Consider the following 22,961-nt stretch of genomic DNA (forward strand, 5'->3'; position numbering starts at 1 on the left):
AACACTACTGTATGGTTTATTTGGAAGTTGTTAAGAGAGTAGATCATAAGAGTTCTTACCATAAGGAAAATAAACTTTTTTTGGGTATCTGTATGAGATAATGGATGTTAACTAAATTTACTGTGGTAATATTATGTAAGTCAAGTCATTATGCTGTGCACCTTAAACTTACACAGTGTTGTATGTCAGTTATACCTCAGTAAAACTAGAAAAAATGTTTGGTAGAATTCACCAGTGAACCTGTCTGGCCCTAGTGCTTTCTGTTTTGGAAGATTATTAGTTATTGATTCAATTTCTTTAATAGGTATAGACTTATTCAGATTGTCTATTTCTTGTGTGAGTTTTGGCAGACTTCTAAGTTTTTTATTTGGTAAAAAGTATCTTGATTTTTTTAATAACATAACGCTTAAGAAGATGCTTCTGTGTAATGATTAAATGAGGTTTTTAGTTACATTTTCCTTTCCTTTTTGAAAGAAACACTGCTGGCAAAGCATGCTAAGTTCTTTTATGTAAGGTGGGTTCTAACATGCAGGCTTTACAAATGACGAGCCTTTTTAAGAGTAAATGGAAAGTTCATTTGTATCATTTTTTTAGATTCTGCATATAAATGGTATCATATGATATTTATCTTTCTCTGTCTGACTTCATTTCCTATGATAATCTCTAGGTCCATCTGTTACTGCTAATGGCATTATTTCATTCTTTTTTTATGGCTGAGTAATATTCCATTACATACACACACGTACACTCACACACCCCACATCTTCTTTATCCATTCATCTGTCAATGGACATTTAGGTTGCTTCCATTAGATTATTTATTTTATTTTTTTCCAGTGGTTTAGATGTAGGAATAGAAATTCACTATTTTTATTACCTTTCAAAACAAAATTGAATATGTTGAAGCCATAGGACTTTATAGACATTGCCTTTTAAAGGAAACTTCATCCAGGACAGTTAATTTAGATACTTCAGAGAGGAAATGCTAGGAAGTTGGAAAAAAGATATCAGAGAATTCAGTGATTATGGGAAAACAATTAGGTTTCTAAGTGTAATATTGCTTTACAGTGATAATATCAAATTGGCATGCAACACAGTTGATAGACCATTTACTTTTTTTTTTTTTTTTTTGCGGTACTCGGGCCTCTCACTGTTGTGGCCACTCCCGTTGCAGAGCACAGGCTCCGGATGCGCAGGCTTAGTGGCCATGGCTCACGGGCCCAGCCGCTCCGTGGCATGTGGGATCTTCCCGGACTGGGGCACGAACCCGTGTCCCCTGCGTTGACAGGTGGACTCTCAACCACTGCGCCACCAGGGAAGCCCAGACCATTTACTTTTAATGTGATTATCAGTGTCGTTGAGTTTAAATCTGTCACCTTGGTATTTGCTTTTTATATGGTATTTATTTTAAGGTTTCTATGTGCTCTGTTTTTTTTCTTTCCCCTCTTTTCTTTTAAATTGAGGGGGGTTTGTTTGTTACAGTTACGTTTATTGTTACCTGTGACTTACTAGCTATTACCACTTTTGTCTTTTTAGTGGTTGTTCTGGGGTTACAGTGTATGACGTTAACTTTATTCACGTTCTGTGTTCAAATAGTATACCATTTCACACATAGTATAATAATCTTAAAACAGTATAGTTCCATTTCCCCTTTCCTGTTCTTTGTGCTATTGTCATATGTGTTACTTTCAAATATGCTAAAACTCAACGTTATTTTCCCCTAAAACAATAATTGTCTTTTTAAATATTAAAAAATAAGAAAAATGGTCTTTTATAATTGCCCACGCATTTATCATTTTTCACTGCTATTTGTAAGAAGACTTTCCATGTGATACCCTTTTTCTTCTATCTGAGGAACTTCATATGACCTTTTTATAGTGCAGGTCTGCTAGTGATTTTTTTTTTTTTTTTTTTTTTACCTTTTGTCTACAAAAATCTTGCCTTCATTTTTGAAAGATATTGCAGCTATGTGAAGAATTCTAGATTTTTTCTCTTTTCAGTAATTTTCAGATGTCTTTCTCTTGTCTTCTGGTTTGCATAATTTCAGAAAAGTCCGTTATGGCTCTTCTATTTTTTCCCCTCTGAATGTTTTCTCTGTTAACCTTTTAAGAATTTATCTTTATCCTGGTTTTCAGCATTTAATTCTGGTGTGTCCTGGCATAGTTTTCTTTAGGTCTGTTCTGTTCTAGGGTCATGGTGTTTCTTAGATTTGTGGGTTTACGGTTTTCGTCAGATTTGTGTAATTTTCAACCACTAGTTCTTCAAATAATTTTTGGTGTCCCTTCCCACAGCTATCCTTTGTTGGGCTTGTTTCATATATGTTAGAGCAACAGTTATTCTTCCATAGATCACTGATGCTCTCTTCCTTTTTTCGGTCTTTATTCTCTGTGTTTCATCTTGGATAGTGTCCATTGTTGTCTTGAAGTTCATTGGTCTTCTGCTGATCTGCTGTTAATCCCATCCAATGTTCATTTCAGATGTATTTTTCATCACTAGAAGTTTGATTTTGGACTTTTAAAAAATACATAAATCTTCAACTTTTTCTTCCTTATTTTTATCTTTTTCTCTCCTTTCTTAAACATATGGAGTGTATTTATAATAGATATTTTAATATCTTTGATTACTGATTCTATCATTGTAGTTATTTCTGCTTCTGCTACTTTTTCCCCCCTTTTACTCCTGGTAATGGGTTGCTTCTTTTATGTCTGGTAATTTCTGATTGAATGCTAGAGTCTGTTAATTTTTCATTGTTGGTGGCTGGATTTCTTTTTGTATTCCTTAAAGTAGCGTTGGATGGGACTTGCCTGGTGGCACAGTGGTTAAGAATCCACCTGCCAGTGCAGGGGAGACGGGTTTGAGCCCTGGTCCGGGAAGGACCCACATGCTGCGGAGCAGCTAAGCCTGTGCTCCACAACTACTGAGCCTGTGCTCTAGAGCCTGCGCGCCACAACTACTGAGCCCACTTGTCACAACTACTGAAGGCTGCGTGCCTAGAGCCTGTGCTTCACAACAAGAGAAGCCACCACAGTGAGAAGCCCGCGCATCGCAGCGAAGAGTAGCTCCCACTCGCCACAAATAGAGAAAGCCCGTGCACAGCAACGAAGACCCAACACAGCCAAAAATAAATAAATAAATTTAAAAAGTAGCATTGGCTTTTTTTCTGTCAAATTTTTCAGTCATATTACTTGGAATCAGTTGGATCCTTTTGACACTTGCTTTTAAGCTCTGTTAGGGCAGGTCCAGAGCCACCATTAGTCCAGGGCTAATTTCCTTCTGGGGATTCTTCTCAATATCCTGTGTATTAGGAAGACTTTCCCCTCACAAATGCACAGATCAGTATTCACCCAGATCCCAGCGGATAACTACAGATCTCCAGATCTCTCTGTGGAGCTCTCTTCTCTCTGGTACTCTGACCCACAAATTTTAGCCATCTTGGCCTCCCTGGATTCCACCTCAGATCTCTCAACTCAGCGAGACCTGACTCTGTTTGTCCCCTCCCCACCCCGAACTACTTCTAGGCAGTAAGCTGGTACAGTCAAAGAGCTCATTCTGGTTTTTTTCTCTTCTCTCCTGTGCTCCTTGTCTAATACCTGAAAAAGTTTCTTTTCCTTTCTTATTGTTTAAATAAAGCAGGAGGGTAAATCAAATTCTTGTTACTCCGTCTTAGTTGAGACCATTCTTAACTCATCCTTGATTTTCTTCTAGCCATGTACCTTTTTTAGAAAGCCATCATTTGCTCATTGAAGCATTATTTATAATAACAAAACCATTTCTTTCACAGAAATTTCAAATTGAACATGTTCAAAACTGAGCTCATGGTATTCCTTTCCAAATCTCTGTGTTCTGCCCTTCCCACTCTGCCCCTCAGAAGTCTCCATAGCAGTAAAAGCACCATCCCAGATACATGTCAGAAACTGGGGAGTGGTCCTTAGCACCACTCTCTTCCTTATACACATTTCATCCATCACCCAGAAGTGTTAATTTTGCCTCCAAGATATATCTTGAATCTTTCCACATCTTTCCATCTCTACCATCCTTACTGCTCTCATAGGCCACACCACCACCATCTCTCTTCTGGAATGTTCCAGCAGCCTCCTAAGTGGTCTGCTTTATCCATCCTTGTTCCTTCCAATTCATTCTTTACACAATAAGCAGAAAGATTTTGAAATTATTTTTTTAATCAAAGCCATAGATAACAGAGTTAAAGCTAAAAAAGCATATAACATAAAATGACTTTTCTGTCCTATTTCTCCCCAACCCCAAGCACATTCCCTACCACTTCCTACTTTTTTACTCTTTCTTTTAGTTCCGTAATTTAAATAAAGTGCTTATGCTGTTCTTTTTTTTTTTTTTGCGGTACGGGGGCCTCTCACTGTTGTGGCCTCTCCCGTTGTGGAGCACAGGCTCTGGACGCGCAGGCTCAGCGGCCATGGCTCACGGGCCCAGCCGCTCCGCGGCACGTGGGATCTTCCCGGACCTGAGCACGAACCCGTGTCCCCTGCATCGGCAGGCGGACTCTCAACCACTGTGCCCAGGGAAGCTCTGTTATTTCTTGATTTATCCATTTTAGATACCTGCTCACTTCTTTTTTCTCAACTTTTTCTTTCTCACTTTATTATAACTATTATAATTTTTTATTAAATCAGTATCATTGTTTGCATTATTTTAACAAGGTGAGTATTTTTACTTGCTGAACCAAAGTGTATACTTTCACCTTTTCTATCTTATATGCCTTTTTGTTTATCATTTACTTAGTTTTGAAACTTCTCTGTTGTTGATTCTTCTACATTCTAGATTCTCTATAATTTTCATGATCAAATACATTATCTGATAATAATCTCCTCCCTCCCTCCTTTTTTTTCTTCCTAAACACACTGTGAAGTCCCTCCATCTTCCTGCTCCAATCTGGAGTAGGTGACTTCTAGGTCAAGTTGTACAGTTACAGCCCCAGAACTTCCCTCCACCATTGTCCAGGGAAAGTGTCTTCTCTCTCATACTTGATCCTTGCATTTTCCTCAGTGTTGATTTGCTCTTTTATTTTGATGGACTATATCCTCCATCATCAAAGGTAGGTGGGATGTAAATTTTTGAGATGTCATATTTGAAATGTCTTTATTTTGTCCTTTGATAGGAATTGTTGGGTTGAAAATTAATTTCCCTCAGAATTGGGAATTCATTGTTCAGTTGTTTTAGCTTCCAGTATTGCTATTTATAGTCCTGATAGTGTTCTTAATTTTTATCCTTTCTTTGTAGACTGCTTTTTCTCTCTGGCATGTTTTAGGATTTTTTCCCTGCCATTTTGAAATTTCATAGTAATGTGCCCTAATTCCTCCCCTGTGTTTTTTTTCTTCTTTTTGTTGCTAGTAATTAGTCTGATATTAGTTCTTGGATTGATCCTCTTACCTGACTTTATATTTTGTCTGTTGCTTTTTTATTGTGGCTCTCAAATTTTATTTTTCAGTGTTTTATATTTCTATCTGGATCTTTATTACCCAGATATTCATGAATACACTTAAGAGTTGTAGACTTTATATAAGTTAAACCTTAACAAAATAGTTAAGTGGTGGCGCAGTGGTTGAGAGTCCGCCTGCCGATGCAGGGGACACGGGTTCGTGCCCCGGTCCGGGAAGATCCCACATGCCGCGGAGCGTCTGGGCCTGTGAGCCATGGCTGCTGAGCCTGTGCGTCCGGAGCCTGTGCTCTGCAACGGGAGAGGCCACAACAGTGAGAGGCCCGCATACCACAAAAAAAAAAAAAAAAAAAAAAAAAACTTTTTAAAAATGGAAAGGACCCTTCCTCCCCCTTGTTAATATCCAAGAGCCCCTTCTTATCTTTTTTTTTTAATTAAAAATAATAATTTTTTTTAATTTTTGGCCACGTTGGGTCTTTGTTGCTGTGTGTGCGAGCTTTAGTTGCGGCGAGCAGGGGCTACTCGTCATTGCAGTACGTGGGCTTCTCACTGTGGTGGCTTCTCTCGTTGCGGAGCACGGGCTGTAGGGTGCAAGCTCAGTAGTTGTGGTGCACAGGCTAGTTGCTTCGCGGCATGTGGAATCCTCCCAGACCAGGGCTCGAACCCGTGTCCCCTGATTTGGCAGGTGGATTCTTAATCACTGCACCACCAGGGAAGTCCCTCTGGTTATTTTTTAACATCCTATCCATCTTTCACGGATGCCATTGTCTTATCTTTGAGATTTGTAATTAGGAGGTTTATGTTTTATTCTATTCTGTTCTTTGCATTATTTCTGTTTCCGTAAGTTGTTCTTTTCCATTTCATTTGCTCTCTTTCACATTGGAAGGTCTGTGAGTTTTCCATTGCTGCCATACACTTAGCAGCCTAAAACACACATTTATTATCTCACAGTTTCTGTGTGAAAAGTCTGGGCACAGCATGGCTCAGCTGGATCCTCTGCTTAGAATTTTATAAGGCCAAAATTAAGGTGTCAGCAGGGTTCTGTTCCTTCCTGAAGGCCCTGAGAAAGAATTCTGCATGGTAGAATTGGGTTCCCTGTGGCTCTAGGACTGACGCTCCCGTTGGCTTGTCTGCTAGCTTCCACAGGCCTTCTGAATTCTTTGACTTGTGGTCTCTTCGTTTGTCAAAGCCAGCAGCAGCAAGTCCAGCTCTTCTTACTCCTCAAATCTATATGACCTCTCCTCTGCTTCCCTCTTCCGCCTTTCTCTTCTGTTAGGCAGGCTTCCTGTGATTGCACTGGACCCACTGAGAGAATTCAGGATAATCTCCCTAAAATCAGTTGATCAGTAACCTAAATTCCATTTGCAAAGTCTCTTCACAGCAGTCCCTAGATTAGCGTATGATTGTATAACCAGGGACAGGAATTTTAAGGAGATATCTCTAGAATTCTGCCTACCACAGAGTCCTTTCTATAATGTCTGTCAGTCATTGATTGTCCATTCTAATTGTCCATTCATACATATACCTAATAGGAAACTCTAGTTGAACGGGGTTTAGCTTGTCACCCTTTTGCATGGTATTTAGACATTGAGCACACTTTTTCAAATGTCAGTATCTAAAAGATCTCTTCCCTAGGGCTTTTCAGATTTTCCTGTAAGGAATCCTAAAGGGTGCGTATCTAAGGGGTAGGTGTAATCCGATGTGGGGCAGGATTCATTTTTCTTGTCTCTCTGTTTTCAGTACATGAACATGCTTGATGTTTGGCACAAGTGAGTCAGTGTGTTTCCCATTGGTACTTCCTGCAAACACCTTGATTTTCTATTTGTGCACTTTGCTAAGTCATTTGCTTCTTTCCCATCTGGCTTTTGTCTCAGCATTCTTCTGATGTTGCTTATCTGATGTTTTTCTCCTATTATTTTTGTCCTTGTAGGTTCATGTTTTATTTCTTTACATTTTGGTATGATTTTTGGAAAGGAGTGAAAGTAAATGCACAAACTCAACATACGTGTTTAACTGGAAACGCTCCAGAAAATTTTATTTTTAAACTAAAATGATTATTATTTTACCTGAGAACACTTCTCTGCTCCTTAGTTTCCCACTTCCTCAGCCCCATAGTTTTGGAGATATATATATGTACTATATATAATTACATAATTATATAATTTATTTAGTCTGTCTTCCACTAGATTTGTATTCTACTTGATAACATTATGTTGATTTTGAACGTTAAATTTTATTGCTATGTAGTTTATCCTTTTGTTATAAATAGATCCTGGATCATTGCTTTGTGTAGTGACTCATAATGCTAGTATATCTTTATTATTGAACTATAATTTAGCACAAAGGAAAGATAGCACTGTATTTTGGTGTGCCTATTTTAAAGTTTTTATAACTCATAGTCCTCTAGGTGTGTTTTATTTTAGTATAAACCTTGTTTAATTACTTATGCTCCTCCCCAAGTCCAGTCTTACACATGTGATTCAGATTCCTAAATTCACTAGTTTAGTTTCTCCTTGATATAAGACACAGTAAATAATAAGTCCTAAATTCCTGTATCAATGAAATAGTATTTTATATGGATTTACTTCACTTTTTCTGTTATTGTTGTAATGAAGTGAAAACCACTTATTCACAGACTTCGTGTGTAGCCAATGGCTACGTTGCTTCAATTAGAGAAATAAGATGTAGTCCTTCTCCCTCCTCCCCTTTCCCTAAGCTACTAGTTCTCAAGGAAAAGTTGGAATGAAAATTACCGATAGCGCTTTCTTTAAAATAGAGATGTAATTGACATATAACATTATATTAGTTTCAGGTGTACAAAATAATGATTCAGTATTTGTATATATTGTGACATGATCACCACAGTAAGTTTCGTTAACATCCATCACTAGAACTTTCATAAAACAAGCTGTTGGAACCCCTGAGTCACTAAGAGTATTATCTGGGGGTGTGGCATAAGCATATATTTTTAATATAATTATTTTTACGTCACAGGCAATTCTCATGGGCACATACAAGTTAGGAGCTGCTTCATCTGCCTATGACTGACCAAAAAGCTAGTTAACAATACTGATTTTTCTAATAATAGTTGGCTTGTGAGCTGACAGGAAATGACCTAGGAACAAAAATCTCAAAGGATGAATCATGTAGTGCAGTGTTTCTCAAGCAGAAAGGACATACCAGAAACATTTAGGAGGCTTTTTCCAATTATACATGCTTGCTTTCCCCTCGCCCGCTAAACTTGTTAATGGCAAATTGTGATAGAAGCGTGTCGTATCTCTCAGGCGTGATTAGTTTTATGTCCCTACATACTTTTTAGATTTTTCACCCTGTACCAGTTTATGATTTACTTTGGGGAAATGAATGGGTGGAGAGAGAGATTACCACCCTGCCCACACTTAATACCGAAGCAGAGGGGACAAATGATTATTCAGAAGCTAGGAATTTTCTAAAGCCTTTATTTTCTCCCAACATGGCAGTGATAGCAGAGCTGAGGGTACACTGAGAATTGAAAGTACAACCCGTAAATCATTAGGTCTCTTAGCATGTTAAATCTTGTTTCTTTTAAAAGTAGTCTAGGAAATGATGATTCACTTCTGCTAATTAGATAAATATGGCTCAAAAGACATGCTTGAAATATCTTCTGAGTTTCTGAATCTACATAATGATAGAAATTAGCGCTACTGATTCAAACCCCAAAAGTTACTTTTGAGGGTAAATGGGTTAACTTTGTTACCGACTTGTGCCCTCGGACTCTTTAATCAATAGAAATCAATAAAAGGCCAGACAAGGAATTCAGCAAGGCTTTACTGGGACTTGTGCTGCAGCACAAGAGAGCAGAAACAAGCAACAGTTTCCCTTGCTGGCTCTCTGAGGAGGGCGGGCTGGTCCCTTAAATGGGGTGAGGGTGGGGGCAGGTTGGTGGGCTGTGCTGGAGCAGTGGCTTAGATGGTCTGCCCACCCCTTGGTGCTGTGTGTAGGGATCATGCTCAGTACCCTAGTTTTGCTTCCCAACACCTCCAGAATGGCAGTTCGTTTGTGGCCTTTTTGTATCTTATTGTTCATAATTGCCCTAACTGCACATGCATGCAGCTATTTTTAGTCCCTTATAGTTTCTGTGTATTCTGTTGCTTCAGCAGACATTTGTCCAGGTGCAAGCACTCTGGTAAAGGGTACCAGGTCCCAGCCTATCTCAACTTGAATATTACAAGACTGAAGAAAATCTGTGATTTTTAATTTTGTAACTTTATTTATTTATTTATTCATGCAGGCATGCATGCAGCGCTAGTCTTAGTTGCGGCATGAGGGATCTTTAGTTGCGACATGCAGACTCTTAGTTGTGGCATGCATGCAGGATCTAGTTCCCGGATCAGGGATCAAACCTGGGCCCCCTGCATTGGGAGCGGGGAGTCTTAGCCACTGGACCACCAGGGAAGTCCCATAATTTTGTAACTTTAGCTAAAGAATATGCTGTCCTATTTTTAACTTGGAAAAGACATGCCAGGGAAGCTTTTAAGAAAGTGACAGAATTTAAGAATTAATTTTTATCGTGATTTCTGCTGTTTAGTACCTAAGACGTACTTAGCCCAAATTTATTAATTTATTAATAAGCAAGGAGCAGTTACGTTTACCTATTCTCTGCTAAAGTATTTGTTGAGGACAATTTTACTGCTGATTCCATTTTCATGTTTCAGAATAATATTCCCTCCAAAATTGCATGTAAAATACAGAACAAGGGACTTGCCTGGTGGTCCAGTGAGTAAGAGTCTGTGGTCCCAATGCACGGGGCCCGGGTTCGATCCCTGGTCGGGGAACTAGATCCCACATGCATGCTGCAACTAAAGATCCCTCATGCTGAAACGAAGATCCCGTGTGCCACAACTAAGACCCAGTGCAGCCTAAATAAATAAATTAATATTAAAAAAATAAGACTCAACTTATAAAAAAAAAATATAGAGAACAAAACAAAAACCTAATGTGTACCAGAGTGTTCCTAATAGTAAAAATCAAATAACCAACAGAGAAACAAAAAATCCATATAGTTATTAAAAGACTTATTTGAATTTCTTTTTTAAACATGGTACAAGATATATATAAAATAAAATTAAAAAGAAAGTTCAGTGTGGTTTGCAGTGATTGCTACCATGTTAATCTTTATATGCAATTTAACTTTGATTTGAAGAAATCTAATAGAAAAATGAGTGAAGGAAGGAAATAATATAAATGGCTAAAAACCCATGAGGAAGTGTACAACATCAGTATTAATCAAAGAAATGTAAATTAAAACAAGGAGATAAACATACTGTTTTAAAAATAAAGCTTTAAAAAATAACACAAGTGCCCATCTTCCTCCATTTTTGCCTTAAAATTATTATAACCTTTGATCCAGTAATTCTATTCCAATGAACTTCTAAAGAAATAAAATGTGGAAAAATATGTATATAGATAGATGTTTGTAGAACCATTATTTATAATGGGCACAGTATTAGAAGAATGGTTAAATTATGTTATATTAATAGAATTTTATACATCTATTAAAATGATCACTGATTCACATAGTCATATTCCATTTTTCAAGAACAGATTTTACATGTCTTATACTTTTTCATAATTTCCAAATTTATACCATAATTGTATACTTTTTAAAATTAGGAAAAAACCATTAATACTTAATACTTACAAAGTACTTGTCAGGCCCTGTGCAAGAAACTTTACCCATATTAATCATTGAATTTTCACAAAAAAACCTCCTGCGGTAGTATTAGTCTCATTTTAAACAGCTGAGGAAACTTGGATGCTGGCAGGCTAATAAGTAGCTTGCCCAAGTCATACAGCTCATAAATAGTGGAGCTGAGATCCAGGTAGTTTGGCCATGTGCTTCTGCCTCAAATTGTGCCTCATCAGCGCTGCAGCAGGTGTGGTCCACCCTAGTTTGAGTTCCCCTACTGATAAAAAGTTTCCTGAATTTGTAACGCTGGATTGAATCTAGTGAGTAGTGTGGGTTCCTGAAAGTACAAACTAACCCCCTGTCAAATTCTGATCCAGTGACTTAGCAGTCTGCATCATTACAAGTTATGCAGCGACTTGGATTTTGTTGTCTGTGACATATGGGGTAGTGCCACCAAACACTGTGAGATACGACCTAGTGCTTCTTTTTTTTGCTGCTTTTTTCTTTTATTGTTTTTCTTTGCTCTCCCTCTCCTTACCCTCTTTATTTTTTAATTAACTTTATTTTGGTATAATTGATGTACGGTAAACTGCACCCATTTAAAGTGTACAGTTGGATGAGTTGACAGATGCTTACATCTCTGAAACTACCACAATCAGGATATAGAACATTTCTGTTAGCTCTCAAACTCTAGCCTAACAGTCATTGCTCTGCTCTGTCACTATAGATTTGTTATCATTTTCTGGAATATTGTGAATGGAATCATGCAGTATATACCCTTTTCTAATTGGCTGGTTCCACTTAGATAATGATTTTGAGATGCATTCAGGTTATTGCATGTATTAATAGTTTGTTTCTTTTTACTGATGAGTTGTGTTACATTGTAAGAGTAGTATTCCACTGATATGAAAGGATTACATTTTGTTTATCCAGCTGGGTTATTTCCAGTTTTGGCTTTTGTGAGTAAAGCCTACAAATATGCTTTTCATTGTCTTAAGTAAACAACTAGGAGTGGAGTGTCTGAGTTGTATATGTTTAACTTTATTAAGGAACTGCCTAAGTGTTTTCAAAAATTCTCATTTCACATTCCCAGCAGCTGGTTATGAGAGTTCCAGTTCTTCCACATCCTCACCAACACTGGGTATTATCAGTTTTATTAATGTTGGCCACTCTGATGGGTGTATATGTGTGTTGTGGTTTTAATTTGCACTTCCCTGACCAGTAATGTTGAGCATCTTCGCATATGCTTCTTGTTTATTCTTATGTATTCTTTGGTGAAGTGCTTGTCCAAATCTTTAGCCCATTGGTCTGCTTATTATTGAGTTGTATGGGTTCTTTATGTATTTTGGATACAACTCCTTTGTCAGATATGCATATTTTGTGAATATTTTGTCCCAATATTACAGCTAGCCTTTTGTTTTCTTAACAGTCTTTCAAGGAGCAGGGTGGTGGGGGGTGGTGGTGGTGGTGTTTTCTTGTAGTAAAGGGCAGTTTTTTTATGGGGGGGTGTGGGTGTCCTATCTAAGAAATCTTTGTCTACTTAAATTCTCTTTTAGGTCTATGATACATTTAGAATTAATTTTTGCACATTGTGTTAGGTGAGGGCTAACGTTCTTTTAGAAAAATACATGAATCTCTTGTTTAGCACTGTTTATTGAAGAGATTTCCCTTTTCCCTTGAATTGCTGTGACACCTTTGTCCAAAATAATTGACCGCCTGTATCTGGGTTTGTTTCTGGGTCCTCTCTTCTATTCCGTTCATTTATACGTCTTATCATTTAGCCAGTAATTGCACTGTTTTAATTGCTGTAGTTTTATGATGTCTTAAAATCAGGTGGTATAAGTCTTCCAGCTTTATTTTAAATTGCTTTGACTCATAAAATTTATAAGGAAATGAGAACGATTCTACAATCAACTTGTTCAAAAGAGTAAGCTGGAATTTTGATTAGAATTCCATTGAATCTTTAGCTAAGTTTTGGGGGAACTGACTTCTTAACCATTCTTGCAATTTATGAACATGGTATATAATATATAATATGTAATGTGATGGTTATACTTATTTGGGTCATTTTAATTCTTTTTATTACTTTCCTGTAACCATTTTGCTTCTTATCAGGTTCTTCACATGAAAATGAATAGAATAAACACAAAAATTTGTAGCCATTTGATATCAAGGTAGAAAAGTTTGAGTCGACTAAAATTTTGAGATTTGGTAATGATGGGGAAATATTTTCTTTACATTTACTTCACATATCTTGTGTTAACTTATGGCATACAGAATGAATGAGGGCTACCATATAATATAAACCTTAATTTCTTACAGTTTTGTATTTAAAAATATGTAAATAAGAGTTCCAGTATTTTCTTTCTGTACCCTAGTAGATTATTATCTTTCCACTTTGAGGTAACTACATTTATTGGATAGTTATGAATTAAGAGTGCTTTGGTATATTGTCTTTAAAAGTGTCATACTCCAATCTTTTGCATAGCATTAGTATCTGGCAAAACACAAACACATACATACACAGAAGGAAATTACAAATTCTTTTCTTGAATGGATTAACAGATTTATGAAGTGTAATGTGTTTTAATTTTCTGTTATGCTAGTAAAATAATGTTTTTTTATTTTAACAGATATCAGACACCCTGAAGAGCTTTCTCTATTGAAAAAACCCAGAGATCCAACAAAGAAAAAAAAGAAAAAGCTAGATGACCAGTCTGAAGATGAGGCACTTGAATTAGAGGGGCCTCTTATCACTCCCGGATCTGGTAAGGCTTTGACTAAGCATGGGCTCAGTGTGAGAACCATGGACTGTATGCCTCTGTGTGTGTATGTGTTTAATTGAAGTATAGTTGATTTACAATATAGTGTTAGTTTCAGGTGTACAGCACAGTGATTCATTTATATGCATATACACGTGTGTGTCTGTGTAAATCAGAAAAAGAACATGCATATTCTTTTCCCTTATAGGTTATTAAAAAATATTGAGTATATACTGTGTATAGTATATACTGTGCTATACAGTAGGTTTCCCTCTGTGTTTTTGATATCGGGATAAATGGACTGTGTAGGTCAGGAGAGTGGTCAAGTTAAAGAACACTCTCCCTCAGCATCTTTTCCCTCGATATTGAAATCATCACCAGAGTCTGTTATGTGCAGATCGTCATGTCAGGTGGTAGCAGTTGCGTCAATAAAAAGAAAAGCTGGTTCTCTGCTCAGGAAGAGTCAAAAGGAGACAGTACCTTAACTGGCCTCAGTTCTTTGCTTTGTGGAAATTGGACAGTTTTTTGTTTTTTAGCATTTAGTTCCATTTTTTGGGTATTTTGTGAAAACCACCAGTATTTAGTTAAGACATTATTGTTTTTATCAGGTTACTTAAAACTGTCTCTATGCTTTGCATATGCTGGTCTCTTAGTGCCTCTCTTTTCCCTTTAAGGTGTTGCTCCTTTAAGAAGCTTTCTCAGATTTCCTTCTATTACCTCCCCGACCTGAATTAGGTTATCCTTCTGTCATAAGTCACCAGACTTTTCTGTGTTTGGTGTTATACTACATGTTCTCCCCTAATAATCGTGAGCCCCTGCATGAAGAGACTGTTTCTTACCTTTTGTTACCAGGACCCAACTCAGCATATGGCACGCAATAGGAACGTAGGCAGTGTCTTTTGAGAAGCTAGATGACTAATTAATTAGATTACATGGTTCTTTAGTCCCAGGAAATTAGTTTCCCATGTTTCCATTGGCCACACATTTACAAATCCATTTCTTAGGATAGATCCCAGCAGCAAATAAGTAAACTAATTTTACTATTCAGTTCATTCCTGGTTTTTTAAGTTCTGGGGTGATGATGATGGTAATGAAAGTACACAGTGAACATAGAGGTTATGTATGCCCAGACCTATTTCATACACTTTACTCGTGGAAACTCATTTAATTCTCACTACAACCCATTGAGGTGGATTATGTTATTACTCAAATATAAGGATGAAGATATTATGGCACAGTAAGTTTAGGAATGTCTAAGGTTACATACCTTGTAACTTTTATGTCACTACTCATGTACTGATTACATTTGGGAGATACCAAGAAATAAGACAATTCTTACTCTTAAGTAGTTTATAGGCTCGTTGAAAAGCACAATTACAGGTACTGTATTTAAGGAGGTAATACATCAATGTTAAATGAGTGTTGCAGAAAATAATGTTATAAGAATTCAGAAGACAAAGCAATTCCAAATAGGGTATATTCAGTTTTGGGATTGGGGAGGTAAGTTTGTGAATTAGCTAGGATTCCAGTGGCTAGGATTTTGATGGGAAGAAAAGGCAATCCTGGTAGAAAGAATGATATTAACAAAGAACATCCTGGCAAAAGAAAAGTACAAGACGCGTAAATAAACCATTTGAGCCAATTCATGCGAGAGAGACCTCCAAGGAACTTCTGGATCACACTGGAGGGTATTTAATGTCAGGCTGAGGAGTATATAGGCTAGTGCATTGTAGAGTCATTGGTTTCTGAATATGTTACAAAATGAACAAATCGTTATTTTAGAAAGAATATCAGATTTAATTCCAGTAAAATGTGGAGGAGGGAATGAGGGGAAAGAGTAGTGGTAGAAGCCTACAGATTAGGAGGTGAAAGAGAATAAGAGAATGTGTCTGTCATTAGAATAAGGTAAAAAATCTGATTTAGACTTGACTATATAGATGAAGGTATCTGACAGTAGACACAATCCCTGCTTTAAGTTATTTTTTAGTTTAAATGGAAACTCATTTAATTCTTAAAACAAAGAACTACATAGAAAAGTATATTTATGGGATGATTTTGGAGGGGTTGAAATCAGTCAGGATTGGTCTTAGAATTGCAAGTGAGAGCTTTTATATAGTGCTTTAAGAAAGTACAATTTGAAGACAAAAGATAATGAATTAAGACAAGGGAAAGCTCCAAATCTTTTAAGAGTAAGTAACTATGGGTTTCTTTTCTTTCTTGTTTTAAATTGAGGTGTTACATACAGTAAAATGAACAGATTTTAAATTACAGATGAATATTTGAAGATGTATATACCTTGTAACCACCCAGAACTTGATGTAGCGTATAGCATGATACCGACACCCCAAAAGGCCTCTCGCATGCCTTTTCCCAAATAGCCACTGTTTGCCTCTCTCATCACAGAATAGTGTTACCAGTTCTTAAACCTCATGTGAATGGAATCATACACTATGTGTGCTCTCTTGTGTCTGTGAAGTGACTGTGTTTTCAGTGAAAGAATTAAAAAAAAAAATAGGTTTTATTTGTCTACACCCAAGCAGTTTAATTAAAAACATTTCTACACTCAAGCAGTTTAATTAACATTTGGGCTTCCCTGGTAGCGCAGTGGTTAAGAATCCGCCTGCCAATGCAGGAGACCCGGGTTCAAGCCCTGGTCCAGGAAGATCCCGCATGCCGCGGAGCAACTAAGCTTGTACGCCACAACTACTGAGCCTGTGCTCTAGAGCCTGTGTGCCACACTACTGAAGCTTACGTGCCTAGAGCCCGTGCTCCGCAACAAGAGAAGCCACTGCAATGAGAAGCCCGTGCACGTTAACTAAGAGTAGCCCCCACTTGCTGCAACTAGAGAAAGCCTGCGTGCAGCAGTGAAGACCCAATGCAGCCAAAAAAAAAAAAAGTTAAATAAATTTAAAAAAAATTTGAGTTGATGTGAAATCCTAAGAAAGTACACAAAGATAGTGACATGTAGAGGACTGATTATCTGTAGAGAAGAAGTCCCATATACACATGAAAAGTAACGTGATTAATTTTTTTTTAAATTTATTTATTTAATTTATTTTATTTTTGACTGCGTTGGGTCTTTGTTGCTGCGTGTGAGCTTTCTCTAGTTGTGGCAAGTGCGGGCTACTCTTCGTTGCTGTGCGTAGGCTTTTCATTGTGGTGGCTTCCCTTGTTGCAGGGTACGGGCTCTAGGCGCACGGGCTTCAGTAATTGTGGCACGCGGGCTCAGTAGTTGTGGCTCTCGGGCTCTAGAGCACAGGCTAAGTAGTTGTGGCCCACGGGCTTAGTTGCTCCGCGACATGTGGGATCTTCCCGGACCAGGGCTTGAACCCATGTCCCCTGCATTGGCAGGTGGATTCTTAACCACTGTGCCACCAGGGAAGCCCCAACATGTGATTAATTTTTAAAACAAATATTAAATATCTAGTTTGCATGACTTTATGATTTATCAGTCATGTTAGTCAAGTATTGGAGCAAATACTGAGAAATATGATCACTTGCATGTTGTGCCCATAATAACTAGCAACAGGTCCATATGTCTCAGTTTATGATATCTTCGGGGTGTCAGATACTGTGCTCAGTGCTTCACAGATGTTCCTGTACTGCAGGGTGTGGTAAGGAGTAGGTGTAATTTTCATTTTATTGAGGAGGAAACAGGCTCAGTTTCCCTTAGTGCCCATGTGCTTCTTGAATTGTGAGCCATCTCAGTGTGATCATGGTTAACAATTATATATATGTGTGTATATATTCAATAAGTGATGACTATTATTTATTACATACATTATCTTTCATTTTATCCTCACAGAACACCTATGATTCTGGTGGCATTATCCCCATTTTACTTACAAGGAAAGAACATTACAAGGGTTAAGTAATTTGCCCAAGGTCACAAAGCTAATTAGGGACATAGCTAGGATTCAAATCCAGGTTGCTCTGGCTCTAGCACTCATGTTTCTAACCATTATGTAACATCATCTCTCCAATTATAACATTTAAAGTAAATATTTTATGAATTCTAATACAAACATTTGATAAAATATTGGTGTGTAAATTATACCTCAACAAAGCTTTTTTTAAAAGTAATGTTTCAAGAGGTAAAGCATCATGAGTGAATTAATGATTCTCAGACTTTAGTCAAACTCTTATACAGAATTATGATAAAATTCTCAGTTTTTAAATACCTCGCTTACAGACTGTACTCAAGTGATACACTCTTGAGTCCTTTGCCACTTCATAGCTGTAACTAGGTAAATATCTAATCTCCAAATAACTGTGAGGAGGGAACCATTTAAGTAGCCTGATCCCATGTCTGGGGGAAACAATTTTTCCAAGTAAGAATTAACTTTACTGTATAGTACTGACTTACAGACTACCAATTTCAGGATTTATTATGTAAATAGAAATAGGAAGTTACTTCATTAGAAACTTTCCTAAGAAATCTTAAAAGCAGCTAGACAAAGGAAAAGTCTGGGTCCTAAAGTAATAGAGAAAGTAATCAGTACTCAGTACTTAACTTGCTTGGCACTGTCAAGAAAATCACCATGCAGGATGCCATTTTTCCTAACTGGAATTTGCCATTTTAAACATAAAAAAATTTTTTTAAAAACAATTCTTTAATTGTAAAAGCAATGGGAGTTCCCTGGTGGCCTAGTATTTAGGATTCTGGGCTTTAACTGCTGTGGCTTGGGTTCAATCCCTGGTTGGAGAATTGAGATCTTGCAAGCTGTGCGACGTGGCCAAAAAAAAAATTATAAAAGTAATGCATGCTCATAGTAAAAATTCAAATATTACAGAATTATGTTTTTGTTTTTAATGATGAAAGTGGGACTGTGTTATACATGCATTTATAATTTGTGTTTTTTTTACTCAGTGATACATACTAATGGACTTTATATCATTTTTTTAAATAAATTTATTTATTGTATTATTTATTTATTATTTTTGGCTGTGTTGGGTCTTTGTTGTTGCGCGCGGGGGCTCTCTCTAGTTGCAGCAAACGGGGGCTACTCCTAGTTGCGGTGCACCAGCTTCTCACCGCGGTGGCTTCTCTCGTTGTGCAGCACGTGCTCTAGGCACGTGGGCTTCAGTAGTTGTGGCATGCGGGCTCAGTAGCTGTGGCTCACGGGCTCAGCAGTTGCGGCTCACGGGCTCCAGAGCGCAGGCTCAGTCGTTGTGGCACACGGGCCCAGCCGCTCCATGGCATGTGGGATCTTCCCGGACCAGGGGCCGAACCCATGTCCCCCGCATTGGCAGGCGGACCCTCAACCCCTGCACCACCAGGGAAGCCCCTATATCATTTTTTAATTACAAAAGTTATACATTAGTACAGCCTCATTATAAAAAATGAAAGTACCATAGTATAGGACATGTACTAAACCAAAGCTGAAAATTTGACTTCAGTTTATTCCCTTGGTACTCCCTATCAAAAAGTAGCCATTTCTTAATCACTGTGTATAACTATATTGTAAACAGTTGGAGTACAAGTTGCCAGTACCTTTTCTATATGTTTTATATCTACTTGCATGTCTAGTTTTGTTTTTATAACATTAATGAGAGACATATATATTATATATTTGTTCTTCAGTATGAGTTTTTTCATTGACCAGTATGTTTTGGTGATCTTTTTGTGTGTCAGAGTAGAGGTCTCCCTACTTCTTTGTATATAGTGTCAAATTTTTCCATGTAGAAGAACTACATTTAACTGTTTCTCTAGCTAACTAGTATCTAATTTTTCTGTCAAATATACTCCAGAAAGTTTCTCCAAGATTCAGACATACAGTTGACCCTTGAACAATGTGGGGTTGGGAGGTCAACCTTCTTCGAAATCGAAAATATGTGTATAACCTGTAGTTACCCCTCCATACCCGAAGTTCCACATCCACAGACTCAACCAACCACAGATCGTGTAGTACTGTAGTATTTAGGATTGAAAAAAATCCACATGTAAGTGGACGCACACAGTTCAAATGTGGTTGCACATTCTTCAAGGGTTGACTGTACTCCGAGAAAGAGTTATGAAGGCGACGGCTTTGCACTCCCATCAACAGTATATGAAAGTGCCCCTTTTCCGACATTCTGCCCAATACTGAATGTTGTAAATCTTTACAAAATGTTTGCCAGTGTGACAGGTATCTCAGAATTACTTTTTTATTTCCCTGGTAAACACTGAGTGTGAACAATAGTTGAATAATATTTCATATATTTATTAGCCATTCCTGTTTCTTAATTTTCAGTTATGGACTTTGTCCATTTTCTTTTATGTGTGTTTTTGTTTTAGTGATACTAATCTTTTGATGTGATAAGTATTTTCCCTATACTGGCATTCTGTATTTAAGTTTGTCTGTGCTCTTTTTTACTATACTAAAGTCTTACATTTTTATGTAGTCAAATCTGGCATTTATTTTGTAGTTCTCTGTTTTCACTGTTAATAAAATCTTCACAAATATTACAGAAAATTTTCTATATTTCCTTTTAATACCTTTATAATTATTTCATATTTATATATTTTATCTGTAATATCAATATTCATATTTTTAATTCACCTGTAATGTGTTTTCTAAGTATGGTATGAGCTAGATACCTTGATGGAAAAATTTCTTAAGTGTATTAAATACTTTAGTATTTTTTAGAAAAGGATATATGTGTATATAATCACTAAGTTATGAGGCAGATTCTACTCTATTAAAATATAGGGATACTCTCAGGAGCTATTAGGTTACATTGGGTTTTTAATATTTATAGTAGGCGTCCCAAGACTGTAGTGCTTATTGAAGTCTTTGTTTCTCATCCTTATAGTTTTTAAGTTATCATTGCATGTTGTTCAGCGAACTCATATTTTATTGCTAGTTCATCTTACCCTGTATTAGTTTTCTGCTTCAAATACGGCTTAAATTGGGCAATCACGAATACAGGCTGGTTGGGATTATCACTGAACTGGGACTTAAACACACATACCCTCTGACCCAGCAATGCCGCTAGAACTGGGGAATAGGTACAGAACTGTTTATTGGAAGGCACTGTTTGCAATAGCAGTGGTGACATCAATAATAAAACTCTAAAATGAATAAATGCACACCAACTGGGAATGGCTTAAATAAGTTACGGTACCTGGGAGGCAGTGTATTTAGCTGCAGTCAGACTGCTGATTTACAGTTTGGCTCTGCAACTTAATAGCTCTTGACATTGGACATGTATATTAACTTCTCCTTGCCTCAGTTTGCTCCTCTGAAATGACAATAATAGGTTTGTTGGGAACATTAAATGAGTTATTACTGTAGATTGCCTAACAAAAAAGAACGGGAAAAATGAAGTGATTAGATACGACGTGTAGATTACACAAAGTATAGGTAAATAAGAGGGAAGGGAATTGATTGGGTGGCTGATTCTATTAAATGATGTGTAATGTAGGGGAATATATTTTCTGTTTTAGAAACTTCATAAAGAAGTTTATAAATCAATTCTAACTTTACTCAATTCTGAACAGTAATTATAGTTCATACCAGGAATGAATTTTCAGTCAGTATTCTGACATGTTTAGTAAAAGATTTGTTTGCTAGATCTTTGAAATAAACAATGAGAAGATTCTGCCTAGAAGGTAATGTTATTTTTCCACACCGTATTTACATGTATGCTCCCTATAGCAGAATTATTCTTTGCCCAGATGAGCTGGAGTAATGTTTTCAGCCCTTTTAATAAGTAACTCTTTCAGAAAATGCCCTTGTAGTTTAAGGTTCTTGCTTTTAAAGGTACAACTAAATATCCCAGTGTTCTTCCTTGAAGGCTGAAAAGGAGCATTCACAGCTTTCTTTGTTGCTTATTTAACAATGTTCACATTCTACAAGTTGTTTTAAGCATCCATTGGGAGAATACATTTAGGGGTATCAAATCAGATACTCAGAGGCTAGTAAGAGATTTTTTTTTTTTTTTTCCCACTTTGTGTTCTCTTCCTAGACTCTATCTTGACAACTTCAAAAATCTCTAGCATTACCAGCACTTTTTCATAGGTAATTGTTTCTATCATTGTGTGTTTGGGGGTAGTATGTCATTAGAGATGAAAGGAGAGAAATTCCTAAGCATATTCCTAAATTAGTCAAGGAAAACAGCCATTCCATTAACATCATCCATTAACAGTGTGACACCCATTTACACATTTTCTTTTTAAAATTATGACTACGGGATAAAATATATTAACAGAGTTAGAACTTTGAAGGGGTGCTTTTACTTAATGTCATTCTGAATTTTTTTAAAGTCTTAACTTAATTTAATCTCCTTAACTTTTGTAGTCTAGATGACAGAGGATAGATCATCAGTGGACTAATTCAACAATTTTTTTTAATGTTGCCTCTACTACATACCTAGCCCTTTAACACTGAGAAAGCAGATTAAAAAGACAGTATCTCTACAGCTTCAGGGGTTTAATTGTAAAATGCACCTTGTTAGCCTCTTTCTAGGGCAATATTTATATATCCCTTTGCTCGAATACTTTATTTGTAAATCTGTTGGAGCCAGTTTAGCTATTCACTGAGAAAATTATTCCCTTAATTTATGTGAATTTATTCAGTTACATTGAGCCATCTTAAAACAGGGTACAGTGATTTCAAAGGGTGATAGATGTATACATGTTTGTCACTAACACATGACTAGAGCACAACCTTTTTTTTTTAATGACTTTTTAAAAAAATTATATTTATTTATTTATTTATTGGGCTGCATTGCTGCAAGGGCTCTCTAGCTGCGGTGAGCGGGGGCCACTCCTCATTGTGGTGCACGGGCTTCTCATTGCGGTGGCCTCTTGTTGTGGAGCACAGGCTCCAGGTGCGTGGGCTTCAGTAGTTGCAGCATGCGGGCTCCAGAGCGCAGGCTCAGTAGCTGTGGCACACGAGCCCAGTTGTTCTGCGGCATGTGGGATCTTCCCAAACCAGGACTCAAACCCGTGTCCCCTGCATTGGCAGGTGGACTCTTAACCACTGTGCCACCAGGGAAGCCCAACCTCATTGTTCTGAATTGGACAAAACTTGTTTTACTTAGATTATAGCTTCTAAGGTTCTTTACTCTTAAATACACTTGGAATATTTACTTCAGTTTATGATTCACAATTAGGAAAAAATCTGTATTTTCTTCTT

General features: G+C 37.2%; 1 protein-coding gene across 2 annotated transcripts in view; it reads left to right on the top strand.

The window, feature by feature from the left end:
• The window catches only part of FERMT2 (FERM domain containing kindlin 2), a 71,269-nt gene that overhangs the window by 26,920 nt on the left and 21,388 nt on the right, over positions 1 to 22,961 (top strand). For both annotated transcript variants that reach the window (XM_079909259.1, XM_079909260.1), the window contains exon 4: positions 13,711 to 13,845. In XM_079909259.1, coding sequence (XP_079765385.1) covers positions 13,711 to 13,845 — 135 coding nt within the window. The remainder of the gene's footprint in view (positions 1 to 13,710; positions 13,846 to 22,961) is intronic.

This window comes from Stenella coeruleoalba (assembly GCF_951394435.1).
Source record: "Stenella coeruleoalba genome assembly, chromosome: 2".
In the NCBI taxonomy this organism is placed as follows: Eukaryota; Metazoa; Chordata; class Mammalia; order Artiodactyla; family Delphinidae; genus Stenella; species Stenella coeruleoalba.